At 41.2% G+C, this 25285-nt stretch overlaps 1 protein-coding gene across 1 annotated transcript in view; it reads right to left on the bottom strand.

The window, feature by feature from the left end:
• The window catches only part of PLEKHM3 (pleckstrin homology domain containing M3), a 291262-nt gene that overhangs the window by 227613 nt on the left and 38364 nt on the right, over positions 1-25285 (bottom strand). The window contains exon 3 of the mRNA XM_077448491.1: positions 4837-5772. Coding sequence (XP_077304617.1) covers positions 4837-5772 — 936 coding nt within the window. The remainder of the gene's footprint in view (positions 1-4836; positions 5773-25285) is intronic.

The following is a 25285-nucleotide window of genomic DNA, read 5'->3' as shown; positions in this document are numbered from 1 at the left end:
CGGCTTGGGCTCCGGGACTTGGCTTGCCTCCCAAGCCAAGTGCAAGAGCTGAGTGGGCGTGTTTAGGGGTGGGGTCAGGGGAAGGGTAGGGGTTGGGTGGGGCAACTGGTGGCAATTAACTCTTAAGGCCTGACTAGTAGCTCAGGACTTGATATTTTGAGCCCTGAGGTAGAGCTTTAATCTGTCCCAAAGTTTTGCTTTAAGAAGATAGATGAAAAGAAGGCAATATTTAGTACATCAACAGAACTTCTGCTGAGCCATTTCTTGAGAAAAAAAAGTTTAGACTATCTGGCCTATAGGATGGTTGTAGAATGTATGTACATCTGACATTAAATAAGATCGATGGGTGGTTGCTTAAAACATTTTCATATAAAACCTTATATGTAGAGGGAAAGGGAAAGCACTAAGCAAACAAAATCTGTCATCCAGAAATCCAGACACACTTCAAATCATTTTTAAAACCTTCTACAAGACTCAGCTTCTCTACGCCATTTCACACAAATCTCAATTCTCATCTGATTTGTTTGCATTTCTCAGCCTTTGTCACAGTGCAGGGTTGAACAAATAGAAAAAGTACAGCCTAATTCAACTTAAAGTGCATGAGGAAAGAATTTGGTCCTACCAACATGTTTCCTTATCAGTAGGCCATTGTCAATCAATTAATGGAGACAGCTGGAGTCTGTGGAGCTGGGATTAGGTGGAAAGACAATGGCCTGTCCCAGGCTATTACAATTTAATCACTTTAACTAAATAAATAAGACAGCCCTGAGCCACTCACATGTCAAGGGAATTCTGAACAAAAAGGAAACTTCAACAAGCATTGGTCTTTACTTGTTCGCCCCCTTTGGAAGGACAAGAGAGGGTTATTACTGTAGCTTTAAGTTCCATCTTTGTGTTTCTTGTCTTTGATTACCACTCGGACCTTGCCACTTTCTGGCACTAATTTGTCAAGCTAAACAAAGAAAGGATTTGTACCTCCTGTAAGGTCTCAATTAGAACTGGCTTCGTCTGCATTATGTACCATTCAACCACGACACAATGACTATAATTACTGGAATTTGCACTAAATAACTGAAGAATTTGCAGCAAAGCCCTTCTCTCCCAACAACAGTTTTCTTCTCCTAACCAGAGTGGTGAGAATGTAAGTCTTGGGTTCCTACTACTTATAACTGACAGTGTATATACTTTGGGTTAAATGTCAATTCAATAAAAAAATAAAGATTTGAACCGCAGTCACTGACCATGAACAAAACTTTAGGCACTACATTGGATCACTAACATGGATCTGATTTTGTGCTTAGAGTGATCAAGAACAAACAGGAAGAGGATACCTCTGAAGCGGACTGGCAGGATCACTACTATTTACTAAGCCTTTCCTGCTAAATTAAATAGGAGCCACATAAAATGTGAGCAACAAAGGAAAGTAGTTCCTCATTTTTATAATTAGGGTTTACATACACTTTAATAGCTGTTTAAGTTCAGCCATATATAGACATATGTATCACTGGGACAGATGAAAGGTCAGACATGCTCTAGACGTTTTCTCTGATTTGGTTGATAGCACATTTGAAGTGAGTGGGCTGTTCCCTTTTCTACACAGAACAGGGAGCAACTGGAGTCTGTTCACACAGAGATATCTCAACCCATTTGAAACTGTACCTTGACCTTGACCCGAATGTTGACTAGAATATTTAAATTTAAAAAATATGTTTCTTTTTTTTTTTTAGTTAGGTATAGAATTGTTGGAAATTATCATTTTTATTTTCTTTCTCAGCCAGTAGATGGGGCTAGGGGCTGCTTTACACGTTTTCCATAATAGCTTTTTATGGTTTGCTAACAAATAAAGTATGAAGAAGTTTAAAAATGTAAAAAGCTCTAAAAATGTGGATAAATCCATCCTAGTCTCCTTTTAATCCGACCTTGAAAAATAGACTGGTTATACAAACATAAATAATATAACAGATTTCTCCACTCATGCTAAACAGTGTTAAAGCGGTTGTAACCATAAAAAAAAAGAAAATTTCGCTTGTGCAGTGTTATTTGTCCATTTCTATGCTGGAAAATACCTGCTTGATCCTGCCTGTTCCCGTGTCCCCCTATGGGAACTGACCATGGTCATCATCGCTGCTGATCCATGATACCATGGTCAGGTTACATGCCTCCATCATCCTGCTGTGTTCAGGGTCTCTCCCCCTCCCTCCTTGCCCGTCAGTTCCTAGTCTGTGAGCCAACTTCTTCCCGACCTTCCCCTCCCGCTGCTATTCCATGTGTTTGTAAAGTTAGAGATGACAATTATTGGCAGGCCCTCTGTAATAATAAGCTATACTATGCAGTATTTGTGTTTTTCTTTTAATTATACAGCTAAATACCCTCTTTCACATTGCCAATGACCTCCCAGCTGACGTCAGAGGGGAATCTTGGCCCCTCCTGCTGTAGTCCTCAGACGGGGATGGAGAGCGGCAGAATGCCACATGACCACACAGCGGCCATGTGAAATAGGGTATTTAGCTGAATGATTTAAAAACAAAACAAAAACAAAAACACTGCACAGTATAGCTACTTATTACAGAGGGGGTGCCAGTAATATTCATCACTAACTTTACAACCACTTTAATGCGCAAATCTCCCCAGTCGGCTATTGTATTCTAAACAAAAAAAATGGCAAAACAATTTGCAACTAGCTTTTAGAGTAAGGTAGCCCATAGACCATGCAAATTTCTTTCCTGCAACCACAGGTTGCAGGAAAGCAGTTTGCACAACTCCCCCATCAACACAAACAGTGCTGACAAGGGAAACCCTCCTGCTGCGCAATTGTCTTCTCTCGCCGAGAGCAATACTTCAAAGGGTCACGCAGCACACTACTATTGAGCCATATATGGCTATTCTTAAGACATAAGCAGACTAATGCCCCGTACACATGGTCAGACATTCCAACGACAAAATCCATTGGATTTTCTCAGACGGATTTTGGCCCAAACTTGTCTAGCATACACACACGGTCGCACAAAGTTGTCGGAAAATCTGATCGTTCAGGACACGGTGACGTAGAACATGTACGACGGGACTATAAAGAGGGTAGTAGCCAATAGCTTTCATCTCGTAATTTATTCTGAGCAGGCATGGTACTTTGTCCATCGGAATTGTCTACACACGATAGGAATTTAAACAATTGGATTTTGTTGTCAGAAATTTTTAGATCCTGCTCTCAAACTTTGTGTGTCAGAAATTCAGACAGAAAAAGTCAGATGGAGCCCACACACAATCAGATTTTCCAACAAGATCCGATCACACATTTTCCATTGGAAAGTCCGACCGTGTGTACAGGGCATAAAAGTGCATGAATACTTACTGTAGATAAGAGAGTTATACTGTATGGGCGTTCATATTTGTATGCAAAGTTCTGCCAACCTAAAAGTCAAGGTTGGTTTGGTAGAATGACACCAAAACGCATATTAAAAGTGTTCAGGATACATATACAAAGACTAGACTATAACTTCATGGGGCTCTTGTTACCTGATGTGTGCCAAGACACTATTGATGTGTCTTTAGCTATCAAAATGAAAAATACATTTCTGAAAGTTGTAAGTGGCATCTCTGGTAACTCTATTGACCTAATGTCATTTTCAGGGAATAAATCATCCTAAATTAAAGTGTATGTAAACCTTCACAATGAACATCTCTTATTTGCTTTGTCTCTTTGGTCTGTTAAAAGTATTTAGTTATACAGTATATTTTCTATAAGTGCCAACAAATTCCTGTTCATCCTGACAGAAATCGTTTAAGCTGTTAACTTCCTGTGCCCTTTGCAGCTGCAGACTGTTATCAAACTACAGAACAACCCCCATGTTAAGATCTAAGAAATGAAGTTGTTCTGTACTACTGTCCTAGGGTGACAATTTTGCTCCTCTGTAGATACAGTGTGGTGGGAGAGTGTTTTCACCCTAGAACAGGATGTGAGTTACTTGGAGGATCACTAGGTGAAAATAAAGAAAAATAATGTAGCCACCACATTTAAAGTGTTGATGACGTGATGACGTTATTTCGTTACGACGGGACTACGTTCAGGCTAGTAGCCGATAGCTTTGGTCTAGGAATTTGATCTGAGCATGCGTGGCACTTTGTCCGTCGGAGTAGGCTACACATGATTGGAGTATGTCCGATCGGAGCATTTTGTCGGAAAAGTTGGAGAACTTGGTCCGTCGGATACTCCGATGGAAACAGTCCGATGGAGACAACACACAGTCGGATTATCCGACAAAATGGTCCAATAGGACACATTCTGTCGGAATCTCCGACCGCGTGTACAAGGGCTTAGTTTACCCTTATAAAAAATGTAGGGACGAAAGAGAAAAGAGTGGGGATTTCAAATATCTAAACCATTTGGGCAAATGCAGGGGTGCCGACAGATCAACAACCACCAAAGGCAAGTACAGCAGGGACCGAGAAGGGTGAGGTGGGTGTCCAGTGTTAGTTCATCTTTACATTTCTTCCTGTAAAGGGAGACTAACCTTTTCTGGACTGGTAAGCTATAATATACTACATTTTTCTTCCCTGGTTTAGATATGCTTTAACAAATTTGGACTTCTAAACCCTTTGTAACCATAGTTATATCAATGATTATCATCAGTATTGTCCAATTATGTTTTATTAAACCATTATTTTTTATGCTTAAACTTCCCTTGTAGAAAAATAGAAGATTGACACGGTTTTAAGATTTAAAAAAAACTGAAAATATTTAAATCAATTATTTATCAGATCACGTGCTTGGCTTAGCTGTTGAACCTGTATCAAAGTTTGTTCACTTTGAGTGATCTTAGACATTACATTTTCATTTACCTGCACACTTGAAGCTTTGAGCAGTAAGACCTCTCTCCAAAGCTAACGTTGTCAAGATACCAAGGAAACTTGAGGTTACAGACTGGCGCTTGTTCCTCTGCAGCTCCCTAAGTGATGGATGTTCTTTGGGTGTGTTCCTAAGAGGCACAAGCAGATGCTGATCTTGTTGTCGAGCAGCATTAGCAGCAGATATAATGGCATCCATCCATTCTTGAGCTTTCTGTCGGGTTTCAGTTCGAAGCCGAAGAACATCTTGAGGAAAAATTACTTGAAAACAAGAATCATAACCATCAAGAGTGTCCATCTGGACAGATACACAAAGATTAACGTTATAACTAAGTAACGGATCCTCGTCCAGGCAACTAGACTGATATGCCGTTAGGTGTGAAGTGGAAAGAACAAAAATGAACGCCTTCCAGTTATTATGGATTGTTAGTCGATAAAGGGTCCCTGTTTTCAGTGTGTTTTTGTGGTGGCCATTAGTCAAGTTCATGGCTCTTGAAAGCTCTGTAAGCTTGTTTGACAAGCTTTGATTTTCTAAATAGTCACAATTATTGTCAGCCACATTTTTAGACCTTGTTATGACATCATGTTGATTGCTCATATAATCTGAAACTAAAGTCAAGGCACGTACTCCCTCCCATAACTTCTGCCCCCAGTCCAAGGCCTCCCAAGCAGAATCTGCTTTCAGTTGCAATTGACTGTTATCTGACATTAATACTTCAACTAGTTTGGTTTCATGGCTTCCAGTAATGGTGATGCTTTCTATATTAGCAAGAGGATAAGCAGTGATGGCATTGTGATTACCACTGCTATCAGTACCATAGATGTGCAGTTTGTACTGAGATATCTCAGCATAACAATTTTTCCAAAAGCTCTCTTGAGTTTTTCGAGTCTCCAGGAATCCCTTCTTGAGAATATTTGGCAACATGTGTTCTAGGAACAAAAAAAAAAAAAAAACAAGAAACATTAGGAAATATCAGTGCCTATGAGAGATTAGAAAGGTTATACTGTATGACACTATATGATTGCAAATTAATATGATTTTAGAAAGATCAGAAGACACCTGATGTCTCACAGTTGCTTTTCTATGAGCTTCCTTTTTTCTTTTAAATCAATACATTTGTATTTGGTTTTATCAAAAGGGTACAGTACAAAAAAACAAAACAAAAAAAGCACCATAACAGAAAATGTAGAACATCGTTTTACAAACTAGTGTAAAATGCAAAAAAAAATATTACACAATGAATAGAAAAAAAGGAAGAAAAGAGAAGTATTTATGTAATAATTGCACAATAGTAATAGAGTACAAGAGTATTCTTAAGAGTCAAGTTTAATGACATATACAACTATCTAAGAGTTGTAGGGGGATCATTATATGGTCCTAACAGTAAAACGGTAATAAACAGGAATGAGAACATACTGTATCACAAATCTGCCTTAAATATTGTATATTTCAAGAAGGTTCAGTCTAAACTGTATATAAAATATTAGTATTGTCTTGATTTATAAACTTTAAACCAGCTGGACCAAGATTTCCAGAATCTGTCAGTCATTCTATGAGCTTCTTGAGCAAGAACACATCATAGAATGCCAAGGGACAGAGAAATAGATGTACTAAAGGAGTAGAGGATGTTCACTTAGCAAAGTGCATGTTCACTCACTAATGAACGTTAGTATAAAGGTGAACCTGTGTAAACATTGAAAAGGCAAACAAGGAAATACAAAAAAAATTAAAAAATGTCTTGATTGTGATTAGTTTACTGAGCACAGCTTCACCATATTCACTAAGCTCTGTGAATTTGAGAGGTCAGGTAGTTCACAGACCAGCAATTATCGGACTATAATGCATATGTTCAGTTATAATTGATTCTCTATAATGTTTCTACAATGAAAACATTGGTGTATGTCAATATATATGGCTCACATTGTGCACTTGGTCTTAGTTAGTCACATAAATATTTATGGCGTCCCCCACTTTGGGTCCTATTCCCTTCCTGCAATAGGTATATTTATACTACTAAGCATGATGCTCCTTGTTGAGTATATGTTACTATACATCATTCTTTTGACAGCTACTAGTCGACTTTGGCTGCTAGCTGTCAAATCCGGCTGTCACTGCCAACTTCAATCCCTACTAACAATCAGAGCCGTTTCACTAATGATAAAGCTGGGCACGCACAGTTTTCTTTATTATTCAATCAGGAACAAATTCCGGCACACAAGTGAGGTGGATGCAGGAATCCTCTCTACTGTTGTATTGTATTTTGACAGTGGAGACTGCGCCACTATCAGAATACACTGATCAGCGTTACCGCCTATTGGCTCCAAGCAGCTGATAAAAGCTTTCCAGCAGGACTGTTCAGCAGAAGCCGATATAGCAATCGGCCCTTGTTGAACCACGAGGGATACACACAGAACTGAATTTGGTTGGTCCCTGCTGAACAGGATGATTTTTGATTCATGTGTACCCAACTTTAGAGTGGTTCCCAAAAATGTGATCTATATGGTGTCCGTTTATAAAAGAGAGAAAAGCCTGATCCTAAGGATCATGGCTGATCTCTTGCATGTACAGGTTTAGGTACCGGAGATGAGGATCAGAGAACATGCTTCTCATCACAGCACACAACTTTTTTGTTACAAATGGCCAATCTTTAAAAGTGAGATCTGAAGATCTCACTAGCCGTTACTCTGAAATATCTTGTCACAGATTCTCCAGCTGAAAGGTGGAGAATCTGGGAGAGAAGCTGACTTGCTTAGAGGAAGACTTCTTTCTTTCTATATATCAGCACCAGTGGGTTAAATATGAATATAGATATATATATATATATATATACACACACATACAGTGCGTTGCAAAAGTATTCACCCCCCCCCCCCCCCCTTTGTCTTTTGTTGCCTCAGAACCTCGAATTAACATGGATTGTTTGAGGATTTGCATCATTTAATTTACAGAACATGCCCACAACTTTGAAGTTTTTTTTTTATTGTGAAGCAAACAACAAATAGGACAAAATAACAGAAAAAGTCAATGTGCATAACTATTCACCCCCTAAAGGCAATACTTTGTAGAGCCACCTTTTGCAGCTATCACAGCTCCAAGTTGCTTTGGTTAAGTCTCTATGAGCTTGCCACATCTTACCACTGGGATTTTTCCCATTCCTCCTTGCAAAACTGCTCCAGCTCCTTCAAGTTGGATGGTTTGAGCTTGTAAACAGCAATCTTTAAGTCTGATCACAGATTTTCTATTGGATTCAGGTCTGGGCTTTGATTAGGCCATTCCAACACATTTTCCCCTTAAACTACTCAAGTGTTGCTTTAGCAGTGTGTTTGGGGTCATCCTCCTGCTGGAAGGTGAACAAAGGTGAACATCCACCCTGTCGTGTGCAGACTAAACCCCTGCTTTTAGCACATACTGTTAAACAGGTTATGTGGTTGTCTGCAGGCTGGTTGGTAAGTTAAGCTTGTTTTTTCACTTGGGATTTATCCTTGGCCTTGTTTATACCTTTTCAACCTCAAATCACACACAGATTGGTACATGTTTTGCTCAAGAATATCCCTGCATTTAGCACCATCCATTTTTCCCTCAACTCTGACCAGTTTCCCAGTCCCGAGTGCTGAAAAACATCCCCACAGCATGATGCTGCCACCACCATTTTTCACTGTGGGGATGGTGTTCTTAGGGTGATGTGATGTGTTGGGTTTGTGGCAGACATAGCGTTTTCTTTGATGGCCAAAAAGTTCAATTTTAGTCTCATCAGACCAGAGCACCTACATTTTGGGAGTACCCCATATCCCTTTTTGCAAACTCAAATTGTGCCATTTTGTTTTTTGCTGAAAGTAATGGCTTTCTTCTGGCCACTCTGCCATAAAGTCCAACTCTATGGAGCATACAGCTTATTGTTTTCCTATGTACAGATACTCCAATCTCTGCTGTGGAACTCTGCAGCTCCTCCAGGGTTACCTTTGTACTCTGTGCTGCCTCTCTGATTAATGCCCTCCTTGCCCGGTCCGTGAGTTTTGGTGTGCGTCCGTCTCTTGGCAGGTGTGCTTTTGTGCCATGTTCTTTCCATTTGGTTATGATTTGATGGTGCCCCTAGGGATCATTAAAGATTTGGATATTTTTTTTTATAACCTAACCCTGACTTGTACTTCTCAACAACATTGTCCCTTACTTGTTTGGAGAGTTCCTTGGTCTTCATGGCAGTGTTTGGTTAGTGGTGCCTCTTGCTTAGGTGTTGCAGCCTCTGGGACCTTTCAAAAAGGTGTATATATGTAATGTCAGATCATGTGACACTTAGCCCTTGTTCACACGGTCGGAGATTCCGTCGGAATGTGTCCGATCGGAGCGGTTTGTCGGATATTCCGACTGTGAGTGGTATGCATCGGACTGTTTCCGTCGGAATATCCATCGGACCAAATTTTCCAACTGGCTGGAAATATTTTCCGACAAACTGCTCCGATCGGACATACTCCGATCATGTGTAGAGAATTTCGATCGGACAAAGTGCCACGCATGCTCAGATCAAATTCCTACATCAAAGCTATTGGCTACTAGCCTGAACGTAGTCCCATCGTAACGAAATTACGTCATCACGATCTGAAAGATCGGATTTTCCGACAACTTTGTCCGACCGTGTGTATGCAACAGTTTCGGACAAGATCCGTCGGACAAAATCCGACGGATTTGGTTGTCGGAATCTCCGACCGTGTGTACAAGGGCTTAGATTGCACACAGGTGGACATAATTTCACTAATTATGTGACTTCTGAAGGTAATTGGTTGCAGCAGAGCTTTTTATGGGATTCATAACAAAGGGGGTGAATACATACGCACAAGCAAATTATCAGTTTTTATTTCAGAATTTTTTTTTATGTATATATTTTTCTCATTTTACTTCACCAACTTAGACTATTGTGTTCTGATCCATTACATATAATTCAGATTAAAAAAACTTTGACTAAAGGCTGTAATGTAACAAACTAGGTAAAAAGCCAAGGGGGTGAATACTTTTGCAAGGCACTGTATATATATATTTTATAGAAATACTGTACATATACAGTATCTCACATTAGTGAGTACACCCCTCACATTTTTGTAAATATATTATATCTTTTCATGTGACAACACTGAAGAAATTATATTTTGCTGCAATTTAAAGTAGTAAGTGTACAGCTTGTATATCAGTGTAAATTTGCAGCTCCCTCAAATTAACTCAGCACAACCATTGATGTCTAAACCGCTGGCAACAAACGTGAGTACACCCCTAAGCGAAAATGTCCAAATTGGGCCCAAAGTGTCAATATTTTGTGTGGCCACCATTATTTTGCAACACTGCCATAACCATCTTGGGCATGGCGTTCACTAGAGCTTAACAGGCTGCCACTGAAGTCCTCTTCCACTCCTCCATGACGACATTGCGGAGCTGGTGGATGTTAGAGACCTTGCATTCCTCTACCTTCCATTTGATGATGCCCCACAGATGCTCAATAGGGTTTAGGTCTGTAGACATGCTTGGCCAGTCCATCACCTTTACCCTCAGCTTCTTTAGCAAGGCAGTGGTCGTCTCTGAGGTGTGATTGGGGTCATTATCATGTTGGAATACTGCCCCGTGGCCCAGTCTCTGAAGGGAGAGGATCATGCTCTGCTTCAGTATGTCACAGAACATGTTGGCATTCAATGAACTGTAGCTCCCCAGTGCTGGCAGCACTCATGCAGCCCCAGACTATGACACTCCCACCATCATGCTTGACTGTAGGCAAGGCACACTTGTCTTCGTACTCCTCTCCAGGTTGCTGTCACACATGCTTGACACCATCTGAACAAAATAAGTTGATCTTGGTCTCATCATACCCCAGGACGTGGTTCCAATAATCCATGTTCTTTGTCTTCTTGCCTTTGTCAAACTGTTTGCAGGCTTTCTTATGCATCATCTTAAGAGGAGGCTTCCTTCTGGGACAACAGCCACACAGACCAATTTGATACAGTGTGTGGCGTATGGTCTGAGCAATGACAGGCTGACCCCCCACCCCTTCAACCTCTGCAGCAATGCTGGCAGCACTCATAAGTCTATTTCCCAAAGACAACCTCTGACTATGACGGGGAGCATGTGCACTTAACTTCTTTGGTTGACCATGGTGAGGCCTGTTCCGAGTGGAACCTGTTCTGTTAAGCCACTGTATTGTCTTGGCCACCATGCTGCAGTTCAGTTTCAGGGTCTTGCCAATCTTCTTATAGCCTACTCCCCATACACACCTGAGACGTTGTAACACTAATGAGTCACATGAAACCGGGGAGGGAAAATGGCTAATTGGGCCTCACTTTTGTTGCCAGCGGTTTAGACATTAATGGTGTGTTGAGTTATTTTGAGGGGACAGCAAATTTACACTGTTATACAAAGCTGTACACTCACTACTTTACATTGTAGCAAAGTGTAATTTCTTCAGTGTTGTGACATGAAAAGATAATAAAATATTTACAAAAATGTGAGGGTGTACTCACTTTTGTGAGATACTGTATATACAAACACCTATAAGGGTGTACCCATTTATTATTTTGTAACACTAACATTCTCCTTTAAAGTAAATAAAGTGCATGTTCAGCCAAGCCTTTTTTTTATAGTTTCGGCTATAGTATGGATAGGTTAGAATCTCTGTCACATTTTTATTGCCATCTCCCCCCCTTCCCCCAGGTAGATGCACCCTCCTTATTGTTCTGCTGACTATCGTCACTTAGACTGAAATTTAGGGAAATCTAAAATTTGGGAGTTGTCACCAGAATAAGGGAGGAGGGAAAATATTCTAATGGGAACAACTGTCCGAGTGACAGATATCTAATGCCGCGTGCACACGTTTGGAATTTCGGCCAGCAAAAGACAAATGAGAGCTTTTCATCGGAAAATGCGACTGTGTGTATGCTCCATCAGAATTTTGCTGGCCGAATTTCCCGCCAGCAAAAGATTGAGAGCAGGTTCTCAATTTTCCTGACGGAAAAAGTTTCTATCGGAACTTCCGATTGTGTGTATGCAATTCTGACGTGCAAAAACTCACGCATGCTCAAATTCAACTACGAGACGGAAGCTATTGGCTACTGGCTAGTGAACATCCTTTTTCTAGTCTTGTTGTAGGTCACTGGATTCTTAATGGTCGGAATTTGGTGTGGCCGTGTGTATATAAGACAGCTTGAGCGAAATCCCATCGGAATTCCCCCCGGGAAAACCATCAGAGCTTTTTACGACCAAAATTCCGATCATGTGTACGCGGCATTAGAAGGCAAAATTGTTCGCTTTGTAGCGCTTTCCTCTCACTACCTATTGCATCTCTGGAGCAGGAGGTGAAGGAAATCTACCCAGCAGACACAGGAAGTAATAAATAAACTAAGGGTCTATTCACACTAGAAACTGCACATCTACTGTGTGCTTTTTTTCTTACATGTTTGCATGCATTTGATGTGTATTTACATGCAGTCACTTTCTTCTTCTTTCTTTCCCTGGGGTTCTATGTGCACTGTAATATGCTGCAGTGTGTTTCCATTCCTTTTTGCGCATTTGTGGTGCGGAAAAATGCAGCATGCTGTGCTTTTTTTTGACCGCACTGTGATAATGTGACCTTTGCCTATAGATTTCCCTGGACTTTGAACCGTGTATGCATTTGGAGTGCAGTCAAAAATGCATCCAACTGCATCCCACTGCATTAGGTGTGAATGAACCCTTACTATTCTCTAGTCAAAATAAAAGTTGATTTAGGTGTATGTATAGCCAAATCTACATATGCACGTCAACATTATTCCTAAAGAAAGGAAATAATCTACAACATTTCCACGCAGTTTACGATTTGTACAAGTTATATTTTAATAGCTATTAATATGATACAAATCTAAAAGAATAATTTTGAGTATTATATAATGACTAGTATAAAAACACACTTAAAATAATAACATTGTCATAAAATATATTCACTGCAACACACAAAATTTGAAACTCTGTATAAGGAACAGATTCAGTTCAGAAAACATATCTACATTTGTAAGGTTAAGAAAACAAATCCTAGACTTAGTAAATCTAGACATATAATGGCTCATGGTTTTGTTCTAGCATTCATTATGTATACTGGATGAAGACGGGGAAAAAAAAGGAAGAATAGAAAAGCTATTACATGTCTTTGAAATCACACTAATCCCTTTAAAGTACACATAATGGTTATGCATTTTTGACCATTTTATTTTTTTCTTAATCCAGTAAAAGGGTTAGCAAATCTGTACCGCAATTGGGTTCTCTGTTCTCTGCACAGATGACATTTTCAGCCTTGGAGATGTCTTTTCCATCCCCAAATGTACCCTCATTCCCACTTGCATTTCTGACCTACGGACGATTTGATTGGATATTCTCAATACAAATACAAGAAGCCCTCATGTTTCTATTCTGACAACAAGCTTCTCAATCTTCTGTGAAGTGGGCAGTTCTTTTAAAATTCAAAAATCTTTTAAAAGGTCAGGATGGAAGCTGGCATGGAATAGATCAATCAAAGGCCATGGCTCGATGTCCCTTCCAGATTTAATGAAAGAGGAAATACCTTTCCATTTAATTTAGTTCCACAAATAGAGAAATTGAATTAGAGGGGGAACAAAAGAAATGTAATCACAGAAAATCACCTAACATCTGGGCAGAGCTTTTACAGTGTAATTCACCAAAAAAAAAGAAGACGACAGATGGAACAAACATGTAATGTGTAATTTTATAACTATAGCATTTAAGGCCTCTTCATAGGCTCCCTTATTAAAATGAAGTAAAGCGGTACTTTAGGTATTTATTTACAATGTGTACATTTACTTATCAAATTGGAGGTTTACAAATACAACCCCAATTCCAAAAAAGTTAGGACGCTGTGTAAAATCTACATAGAAACTGAATGCAATGATTTGCAACTCTCATAAACAAATACAGCACTTTATTCACTGTATATCAAATTGATACATTCACTTAAAAAAAAAAAAAGCCTGGAAGGCCATGCACCCGTGATCAGCAGTACGTGGGTGCCATGCAGGACTGCCACAGGCTGTCATACGGGCAGGCAGTGTTACACCATCAAGAAGAATCAATGAACTACCAGAGCGTTTAACAGCCGTTGCTGGTGGTCAGTGCTACAGCAACATTTTAAACCCGCAATATGGGTGTAACATGTTACAAAAGGTAAACATATCCTTTAAACTTAGAAAATTTACTATTTTAAAAAAATAAGACAATTTTGAAATTGATGGCAGCAACACGTCTAAAAAAAAAGTTGGGACAGGGAAAAAAAGCTGGCAAAGTAAGCGGTACTAACAAGAATGAACTAGCAGAATATTTTGCTACTAATTAGGTTAATTGTTAACAGGTCAATAACAAAATTGGGTATAAAAAGAGCATCTTAGGGAGTCAGTGTCTCAGAAATAAAGATGGCTAAGAGTAAAGAGGTTCACCAATCTGTGAAAAGTTAGATCTAAAAACTGTCAAACAACTTCAGAATAATGTTCCTCAAATGTACAATTGCAAAGATTTTAAATATATCACCATCTACAGTACATAATATAAATCAAAAGATTCAGAGAATGTGGAAAAATGTGCTCAAGGGACAAGGCCAAAATGCAGAAATGGATGCCCGTGACCTTCGGGCTCTCAGATGGTACTGCATTAACACCCTTTTAACCTGGCCTATAGCAAAATGATGGTCGGGTGTGGGTTTCATTGTTGTGACTGGGTGTCATATGACGTCCTTCACAACATTCCGCTCGTGTGTGCCCCTGCGGGTGCACAGCTTGGCAATTGGTGAGGCGGTATGTCGTTCGAACACACTGCATTTCTGATCTTGGTAAAGAGCCTATGACGTAGGCCCTTTGCTATGTGATCAGCTCTGTCCAATCATAGCTGATCACAGTGTAAATAGGACAGCGTGTGAGTAGAGGAGAGCCGATAAGTGGCTCTCCTGATGGGGGGGTCTGCACTGATAATCAGTGCATTCATTATCAGAGCATTCCCATCAGTGATGCCTGCCAGTGCCCACCAGTGATGCCCACTAGTGGTGCAAATCAATGGCCATTAGAGATACCAATCAGTGCTGCCTTTCAGCGCCTCCTTATCAGTGTGGCCTATCAGTGCGCATCAGTGAAGGAGAAAAATTACCAGTACTTATTCACAAACTTTTGTATCAGAAACATGTATTTTTCAAAAAGGTTGGTTTATTTGTTTCGTAAAAAATAAAAAAACTCAGTGGTGATTAAATACCACCAAAAGAAAGCTCTATGTGTCTCAAAAAAATTATAACATTTTTGTTTGGGTACAGTATTGCATGATAATTGTCATTCAAATTGCGACAGCGCTGAAAGCTGAAAATTGTCCTGGGCAGGAAGGGGGTGAAAGTGCCCAATATTGAAGTTGTTAAAAACAGGCATTATTCTGTGATGGACATCACTGCATGCCAACTGCCACCATTTCTTTCTACAGGGTTTCTACTTTTAGAAAATATATAATGTTTTTGGGGTTTTGGGCAATCTTAAGGCCTAAAATGTGCATTTTAATGTGTGCAAAAAAAAAAAAAAAGGATCAGACCGTGAAAGGGTTAAACCAAGGAGCAACAACTCCTCAGACTGCACTCCTCGCCACAGGACATGTAGCACAGCTGCCCCTTCCCACACTGCATACAGCTTAGATTACCATATTTTTCACTCCATAAGATGCACCTAGGTTTTAGAGGTTGAAAACAAGAAAAAAAAAATATTCTGAACCAAATGGTGTACTAAAATATTTTCCAGTGCCCATGAAATGCAGAGTGACCATTACCATAGAAAGTATTGGCAGGGTATTGCAGAGTATTGGCAGGGTATTGCAGAGTATCGGCAGGGTATGGCAGAGTATCGGCAGGGTATGGCAGAGTATCGGCAGGGTATGGCAGAGTATCGGCAGGGTATGGCAGAGTATTGGCAGGGTATGGTAGAGTATTGGCAGAGTATGGAGGGATGGCTGTGACTGCACTTGTCACAGAGCAGCGCTGTGGGCACTACAGATGCAGCCCACAGCGCTGCTACCATCCGATCTCTCCCCTCCACTGTACAGATCTGTACACAGAGGGGAGAGAGGAATCGGCGTCATCATGCCGCCGGTTTGTTTACAAGTGATCGCTCCGTCATTTGACGGAGCGATCATATTGCAAACGGCGGGTGCACCAAGATGGCCTCCGCTTCAGAGCTAGGCCGAAGCCACAGCCTTTCCTAAGGATGAGGCCACGGAGTACTCCAGATCACGGCGGGGGTCGGTGCAAAGCGTATATTCGCACCATAAGACGCAGGCACATTTTCCCCCATATTTCTGGGGGGAAAAAGTGCGTCTTATAGTCCGAAAAATACAGTAAATTATTTTGCAAACATGATTTTACAAGCCTCCATTTGCACACTGTGTACCTGGCTGGTGCAGGTCTCAGATTGTAAAAGCAGCACAGCTGCAACAGTCAGCTACACTCTATACAGATCAAGGTTGCGTCTGTAAAATAATCTCATCTCAGCTGTGTGCAATGTGGGGAGGAGGAGCTCTGTTGTGTGCCCTGCCATCAGTGACCCCATGCTCCACCCTGCTGACCCCATCCTTTGTCCTGTTGATCCCTGTGTCCTCCGCCGAGCTGATTGTATTCTATGTCCTGCTGACCCCTGTACACTGCCCTGCTGACCCCTGTCCCCCACTCTGCTAACTACTGTACCCTGCTGACCCCCAGTCCTCTGCCCTGCTAACTCTTGCTGTCCTCCCTGCTGAACCCTGTTCTTTGCCCTACTGACCCTTGTCCTCTGCTTTGCTAACTGCTGTACACACCCTGCTGGCCTCTGTGCACTGCCCTAAAAACTGCTGACCAACCAATTTTCTGACCCCCTGACAAGTTTTACTGCACCCCGTATCAGATAGGCTAGATCTGGTTCTGGAGTTCAGTCAGGTGCCCCATGCTGCCTGCTCTCATTTTGAACTGGTAATTAACTAGCTAATTTGGAGGTAAAGGAATTTGGGACTTATTTGAGCTGGCAGTTGAAGGAAATATGAAGTGTGAAGATGCAGGAATTGGAGTAATCTGAGGTGTGAAGATGCAGGAATTGGGCCTGAGATCTGAAGGTTCAAAAATTGAGGCTGAATTAAAGTGTGAAGGTGCAGGAATTGGGACTTGTCTGAGGAATGATGGTGCAGGAACCGGGGCTGATCTGAGCTGTGAAGATGCAGGAATTGGTGTGATCTCAGGTTTGATGGAGAAGGAATTGGGCTGATTTGAGGTATCATAATGCAGGATTTGGAACTGATCTAAGAGAAGAAGGCATATGAATTTTAGTGATCCGAGGTGTGAATGTGCAGGAACTGGGCCTTATTTGATGATAGTGCAGAAATTTGGTCTTATCAAAAATGTCCAATCAAAAGTGATAACACACGGTCCAAGGAATCCCTTAATGAGAATGCTTAATGTGAAAAAATCTGGCCAGCATCATACTGCTTGCAGCTCAGTGATCAATGAGAAATTGATAGATATGAAAACAAAAGGGAATACAAAAGGGAATACAAGTGCACAGGTTCATGGTGCAATAACATCTTTTATCGGATATAAAATAATAAAATCGATGCACTCACAAGTGAAGGTGAATAAACAGCGTCAAACAGTTCCTCCAATAGAGAGCCTTAGCGAGGGACACATCTCATCTTCTCTGAAGCACAGAAGACCACTGGATGGATGGATGGGTTGGCTACACAGACACAGGCTCATCAAGCAGCTGCCGACAGGCCGCGAGTGAGCCGCTCACTGACTGAAAAAACGGCCAGTCAGGAGAGGGCTGTAGGGTGCCTACAACACTTGTCCCAGGGAGAGCTCTGATGAAGCCAACTGATAAAGGAATGCTGTAGTTGTCAGAATAATATGTTTCGGAGGGTGTGGCCTCCTTCCTCAGATCCCTGAAGGTGCAGGAATTAGGGCTGATCTGAGGTGTAAAGGTGCAGGAATTTTTGGCAATTTGATGTCTATAGTGCAGAAACTTGGGTGGTCTGAGGTGAGAAGGAGTAGAAGCTGGGCTCATATGAGGTGCGAAGTTAATCATTTCTTACTATTATTCAAGTCTTTTACAGCATTTCGTTTCCAAAAATTCCTTTTCGAGATTGAGAGTGAAGTTGCCTTTTTTATATAGCTGGAATTCTTATTTTAATGAAAAACATTTTTTCGGCTCATGCTCAAAGGGTTGCCTATCCCTTGGTTAAATTATTCCCTACTCCAGTGATGGTGAACCTTGGCGCTCCAGATGTTTTGGAACTACATTTCCCATGATGCTCATGTACTCTTCAGTGTAGCTGAGTATCATGGGAAATCTAGTTCCAAAACATCTCGGATGGCGAAGGTGTGAAGGTTCGCCATCACTGCCCTACTCAATCAAAAACTAAAAAAAGAAACAGGTTCTGGCTTTAGATGCAACTTAACGTTTGCCAGGCTTAAAGTACAGCAAAAAATAAATAAAAAATGAATGGTCAATGGGCAGTTTAAGTCATAATATGCTAGTATGCACCGCATACTAGCACATTGTGAAAGACCTACCTGAAAATGAACATGGCTGACACTGCTGTAGGTGCTTCCATCTTCACCCAGTCTTCATTCCGGGAATCATGGACGGCACAGTCCATTCAGAGCCCATAGCACAAGTGCTGGTGACGTCACTGGCCACTGCTAAAGTAAATATCTCCTAAACAGTGCATGTTTAGGAGAGATTTACTGTACCTAAAGGGCAAACCTTATTATAGGCTTACCAATAGGTAAAAATCAACAAAGGGCATTTACTCCCACTTTAAACTTTATTAATTACAAAAGTGCTCCAAACAAAAGACGTTTAGACCTCATGTACACTGCTGTTGCTAAACGGACATTTAGGAGCAGTTTGGCATTTTTTTCAACTGCTCCTGAACTGTCCTCTATGTTATCCTATCAGTACATGTACACAGGGTCATTTATAGTCGTTTCTAAGTAGTTGAGTCTAGAGGCTTTTTTAGGAAGGCAAAAAAATGGGTTCAAAAGCGGAGTTTAGAGGCATTTCAAGTGCCAAACGCCTCTAAATGTGGTAACTCACGTTTATCCACATTTCGTTTATAGGCGTTTTTCATTTTTGGCCATTTACAAAAAAATGTTTTTTGATTTTTTTAAACGCTTCTAAAAACGCAAACGCAGCATGTCAAGGCGGCAAAACGGACGTATTAAACTTAGGTTACTGTCAAGTTAAATGATTCAGGAGAGGTTGTAAAAACTTCCCATGTACACAAAGCCTTAAAGGTTGTCTGATGTTAGGAAAAGATACAAGTGCTGAACTATATTTTATTGTATACTAAAGGTGCATGCGCGTCTATGCAAACAGTAGACATTTTAAGACTACCCTCAACTAGTCCAGGACTATGGACTAGATCCCAGGAGTCAGGTAGGCAACAGCACTAGAAGCAACCCTGTCAGTCATATTTGAACAAACAAAAAATAAAAACAGTGTAAATATGTATCTTTCCAAGTGCTAGCACTACCGAAGACTACTCTGACCCTAAAACAGGATCATTCAGTGTGCTGGAAAATTATGCTACCAGCAGGAGGACCCATTGAGAGCTGCAGGAGGACCCAGGAGATAAACCTCCCGGGAAGTGTTGGTTTACCAGTAGACTCCAAAATGGAGAGGTACTCAGTGGCGTAGGCACTGGGAAAGGTCCATATTTACTAGGGGTGTTGAGAGTAATCGGCGCATCGATCCATAGCGATGCAGCCGTAAACGATTCTGCATTGATGCAGAGAATGGCTGCATCGCGATTGCACAATGACGTCATTCCATCGGGACACATTATGGCCCTCTAAGTGCTGTCTGATCCGGGGCCCATAAGCTGTCAGGGCCCCTTACCTCTCGGGAGTTGGACTGACCATCCTCTCCATGCAGCGGGTGGGGTACATGCTGAAAAGACATCTTGCTAGCAGCAAACGCAATCTCGACTGACTGGGCCCAGAGTGCTCTCCCATTACCCTGGGGTCGGTCTGGCTCCTGGCAGCCAACTTTCCCTATGTCCCATCAGGGCCTACTACACTGCACCTAGGCGGACTACAAGGTCCAGTATCCCTCTCTGTCTCTGTCCTCACCAGGTTCTGCCACACTTCAACTGGGGGGAGGGGAACTACAGGTCCCAGCATTCTTCCTCTCCTGACAAGAGCCTACTACACTGCAACTGAGGACTACAGGTCCCAGCATTCCATCTGTCCTAACCAAGGCCTTCTACATTACAACTGGGGGGAATATAGGTCCCAGCATTCTTCTTCTGTCCTTACTAGGGCCCACTACCCTACAACTGGGGGGACTACAGGTCCCAGCAATCCTCCTCTCCTAATCAAGCCCTACTACACTGCAACTGGGGGGGGATTACAAGGCTCCGCCTCTCCATCTGTGTCCTGAACAGGGCCTGTTCTCCTACAACTGTAGGGATTACAAGATCCTGAATTCCCTTTGTCCTAACCAGGGCCTGCTACACCAGCCTTGAATGATTCTGACTACTTGATTTCGTTGATGAAAACCATGAACAGTAATCATGAAGCATTGCGGAATCGAATTGAATCGAACCATTGATAGGATAATCATAATCGAATCGAATCGTGAGACCAGTGAAGATGCTCACCTCTAATATTTACATAGTTCTACATGTATGACTTTTGTTTTGAAACATTTTTAATAGCTACAAGGTTGCTTTAAAATGGCATGCTGGCAACTAAAGCTGGCTGATTTGCTCCCCATAGACATCCCTAATGTCATTCAATATACAGTAATTATTGTCTATGGCTACCATTTCCAATATCAGAAATAAAGTGCCACAATTATAGACCAGATATAAACTACATAGAAAGTAGCCAAAATGCATAACTAATTTTCTTACCGTCTCCACAAAACTAGAAGCTAGTTAAATTCATGAGGCTTCATATTATCACATTCATATTTTAATTTAACTTTCACCCCAGCAAAGCAGTACAGTAATTACATTTAACAATAGAAGGGCTACTGCACGTTAGTGTATTTTTTAAAAGCAAAAAAGCAAGATAGATATCACACAGTCCTATATCATGTAAAGATAATTTAAAATGAACAGATTTGCAATTATAATAATAAGTCACGTAATGCTTTTATGAGGATATTTGAAAGCACTTTGCAGAAACAAATTATATGTTATTAGCATTCGTTATAATGGGATTACACTGATTTTATCATGCAGTGAAAGATTTACAGAAGTCGTATTTTATCCGCCATTAATGGAATAAAGGCCAATGTAATTGGTATTTTAAGGTCATTCTAAATAAGAAGCTGTCTTTCCAAAGACAGGAGCCACACTGCACTTTGTCTAGTTCGTTTTTATGTGCCTGCAGTTACAAAGTATTAGATTTTCTGCACAGATTCAGCTTTTGTACAGATCTAATGAAGCTTGGAAAAATGTGACATGATACACTAAGCTATATTATATTACTGGAAATGTCAGGTCGTTAGTTTGCTGAAGCTTTTTGTGCGGCTGACATGGTTACCAAAAACAGAAGAAATAAAGTTTCTATATAGGATATCCATATTTTATATAATATATATATATATATATATATATATATATTAATTTTATATTGTACATGGACAAAAATATATATATTTATAATAATATACATTTTAAAAATGTTGAATATATAATGAGAGCTGACTACATCTATAACTAACATTTACGTTTTTATCAAGTATCGCGTGCTTGAATATTGCGTTAGCTTCTTATGCCTCCATTAGCTTCCTCTGGTTAGATTTCTCAACAATTTGTTTCTCAACATGTTCTTACAAAGCTATAGCAAAGCTGTCACATGGAGAATTAATTGGGGAAAAATGACACAATCATTCAGCTTTTGTAGCTGGTGCGGAGTCACGCAGAAGAAGGAAGTTTGGTGGGTGAATCAGGACAATGGAAATCCTGAGATAACAAGAAGGTTTTAGATGGGACCATGTCTCAAAGAAAAAAAATAAAAAGGGAGCGAGACATCTGCCCTAGAGATACATGCCAAAATCTCCTTTCCACGATTGCCATTGGATAGATACAGCACGTAAGCATACATGTTTGTTCCCTTTTCTGCAGAGAAAAGCAGGCTAACCTACTGTTAAGCAATTTTACAGAACATAACACTCCATACTGTCCATTCATGTGTGTAAAATAAACTTCCTAAGCCCAGGTTCAAACCAGTGCGATCACAGACATCGCATGCGATTCACACCCGTGCCTGCAGTGCTGATCACATGTGATGTCTGTGAGATGAGAGTTCAGCCATACACTTGTATGGCTGAACTCGCATTAGATTCGCACAGAAAAAAGTGCAGGGACTTGTTTATCCACCCACACTAGAATCGGATTGTATGGGTGTTCTCACCTATGTGATCTGATTCCTGTGCAAGCTCACAGTTGGCACTGCAATTTGTGAACCAATCTGGGAGTGTCATTAACAATGTAATGACACCCACAGGAGTTCGCAGAAGGCAGTGTAAACTGCCTGTGGGAGAGATGCGATGCGGGAACCAGTGCTGTAATCGCGCTGGTTCTCGCATTGCATCAGTGTGAACCTAGGCTAAAGTGTACCTGCAGCCAACTGGGTTTTACATTAAGGCTGGGTTCAAACCATTGCGAATTGGATGCGGAGATCCCTGTATCCAATTTGCAATAGCAGGAGATTTTGACAGCCGGTTCATACATCTCCGCAGAGGGTCCGGTGGATTGTGCGTCTTTTGGTTCATTTCAGGTCCGAATTCGGCCTAAAATTCAGGCTGAAATTGGGCCTGAAAACTGTGAACCAGCATGCATCGGTCCCCTGCTGTGAGCCTAGCCTGAACTAAGTGGATAACAGCGACCCTGTAAAATTTTTAAACCTGTGTTTATGTTCAGGAGATTCACAAGCAATAGGGTCTTTTGCCTATCCTAACCTTTGAAAAACAGTTAAAAAGTTTAGGCTTTATACAAACTTTAATGAGTAGGCAATATACAGTTGTGCTCATAAGTTTACATACCCTGGCAAAATCTATGATTTTTTCAGCGAATATGAATGAACACAAAAAACTTTTTTCACTCATGGATAGCGTTTGGCTGAAGCCATTTATTATCAATCAACTGTGTTTACTCTTTTTAAATCAAAATGAGAACAGAAACTAACCAACTGACCCTGATCAAAAGTTTACATATCCCAATTCTTAATACCGTGCATTTTCCCCTTTAACATCAATGACAGCTTAAAGTCTTTAGTGGTATTTGTGAATGAGGCTCTTTATCTTCTCAGATGGTAAAGCTGCCCATTCTTCTTGGCAAAAAAGCTCCAGTTCCTGTAAATTCTTGGGCTGTCTTGCACGAACTGCACGACTGAGATCTTCCCAGAGTGGCTCAGTGATATTGAGGTCAGGAGACTGAGATGGTCACTCCAGAACCTTCACTTTATTCTGCTGTAGCCAATGACAGGTCGACTTGGCCTTGTGTTTTGGATCATTGTCATGTTGGAATGTCCAAGTACGTTCCATGCGCAGCTTCTTGGCTGATGAATGCAAATGTTCCTCCAGTATTTCTTGAGAACATACTGCATTCATCTTGGCAACAATTTTTACCAAATTTTTTGTGTCTTTGTAGCTCACACATCCCCAAAACAGCAATCCACCTCTGTACCTTTCATCATAGGCCTTGTTGACTCTTCTCCAAATGTAGCATTTGTGGTTGTGGCGAAAAAGCTAAATTTTGGTCTCATCACTCCAAATCACTTTGTGCCAGAAGGTTTGAGGCCTGTCTCTGTGCTGTTTGGCGTATTGTAAGCGGGATACTTTGTGGCATTTGCAAAGCAATGGCTTTCTTCTGGCAACTCAACCATGCAGCTCATACAGAGTCCTGTATTTCACCTGAAGTTATTTGTGGGTTTTTCTTTGCATCCCTAACAATTTTCCTGGCAGTTGTGGCTGAAATTTTAGTTGATCTACCTGACCGTGGTTTGGTTTCAACAGAACCCCTCATTTTTCACTTCTTGATTAGAGTTTGAACACTGCTGATTGGCATTCTCATATCCTGGGATATCTTTTTATATCTGTTTCCTGCTTCATACTGTTCAACTACGTTTTCCCACAGATTAGGGTTGCCACCTGTACGGTTTTCTCCCAGACAGTCCAGTTTTTGAATGATGTGTTCGGGTTTACTTCTACCACAGACTCGGACACATCATTCACATGGACTGCACTGAGTGTGACATGTCTCCCCGCTCTCTGACAGCAGCTTGGTTCAGCAGAGCAGAGTGTCAGTGTATCAAATCTCCTCCCCTCCTCCTCCTGCATTCTGTACACACACGAGGAGGAGCGGGAGGGGTGTGGGGCAGCAGGGTCACGCGCTGATATTAGGTCTGTAGTTTGTATATGATGGGCACAGTGGCTGCATATGATGGCGCACAGTGGCTGCATTTGATGGGGCACAGCGACCCATTGATGTTTTTTTTTCAGAATTTTTCAGTTTGTTTGCGCCCCCAAAAAAATTTGAGCACCAGCTGCCACTGCCCCCCAGCACATAACTAACTCTCCCCAGCCCCCTGCTAGCACTAGCCCTCTACCCAGGACATACCTGACCTCGGCATTTCATGCAGAACACTCACAATTCAGCCACTTGCACTGTTTGCTGTGGCAAGCTATGCTCCACATTACTACTCTCTTTCAGGCCACCAAAAGTGTCCCAGGTCTTTTACAATCTTATAGCGTATACCCCCCCCCCCCCCAAAAAAAAATGATGACACTAAAGTGTTCGGGTTTGGCTTGAAGAAAAGGAGGCAACCATACCGAAGATCCTTTGACAATTCTTTTGCTTTCCCCATGAACCAGAATTCAGAAACGTCAGTGCAAAAACTGGATGAAAGATGCAAGGAGTCCTGAAAACTCATTGACCTTTTATACACACACACACTAATTACAAGCAAACAGATCACAGGTGAGGATGGTTACCTTTAATAGCCATTCAAACCCCTTTGTGTCAGCCCGTGTGCATGTTATCAGGCCTAAATCACCAGGGTATATAAACTTTTGATCAGGGTCATTTGGGTAGTTTCTGTTGCCATTATGATTTAAAAAGAGTAAATACAGCTGATTGATAATAAATGGCTTCAGCCAAACACTAACCATGAGTGAAATAAATTATTTTGTGTTATCATTCATATTCTCTGAAAAATGGCCAAGAAATCATAAATTCTGCCAGGGTATGTAAACTTATGAACACAACCTTTCTGGTGGCCATAGCTTAAAAAGTCTCTGTGATGCTGCGCCCTGGATACTGGATATGGCAGGTGGTCAACTGGCTGAATGAGTTGAATGCTCATTTCCCCCATCATACTAAGTGGAATAAGCCAGCGAGAGGAACCCCCGTGTACACTGAGAGCAG

Source organism: Lithobates pipiens, unplaced genomic scaffold (genome assembly GCF_037356315.1).
Source record: "Lithobates pipiens isolate NorthernLeopardFrog02 unplaced genomic scaffold, aLitPip1_a1.2 Scaffold_22, whole genome shotgun sequence".
Classification (NCBI taxonomy): Eukaryota; Metazoa; Chordata; class Amphibia; order Anura; family Ranidae; genus Lithobates; species Lithobates pipiens.
The sequence above is the reverse complement of the archived record's forward strand: the minus strand, read 5'-3'. Positions and strand labels throughout refer to the sequence as shown.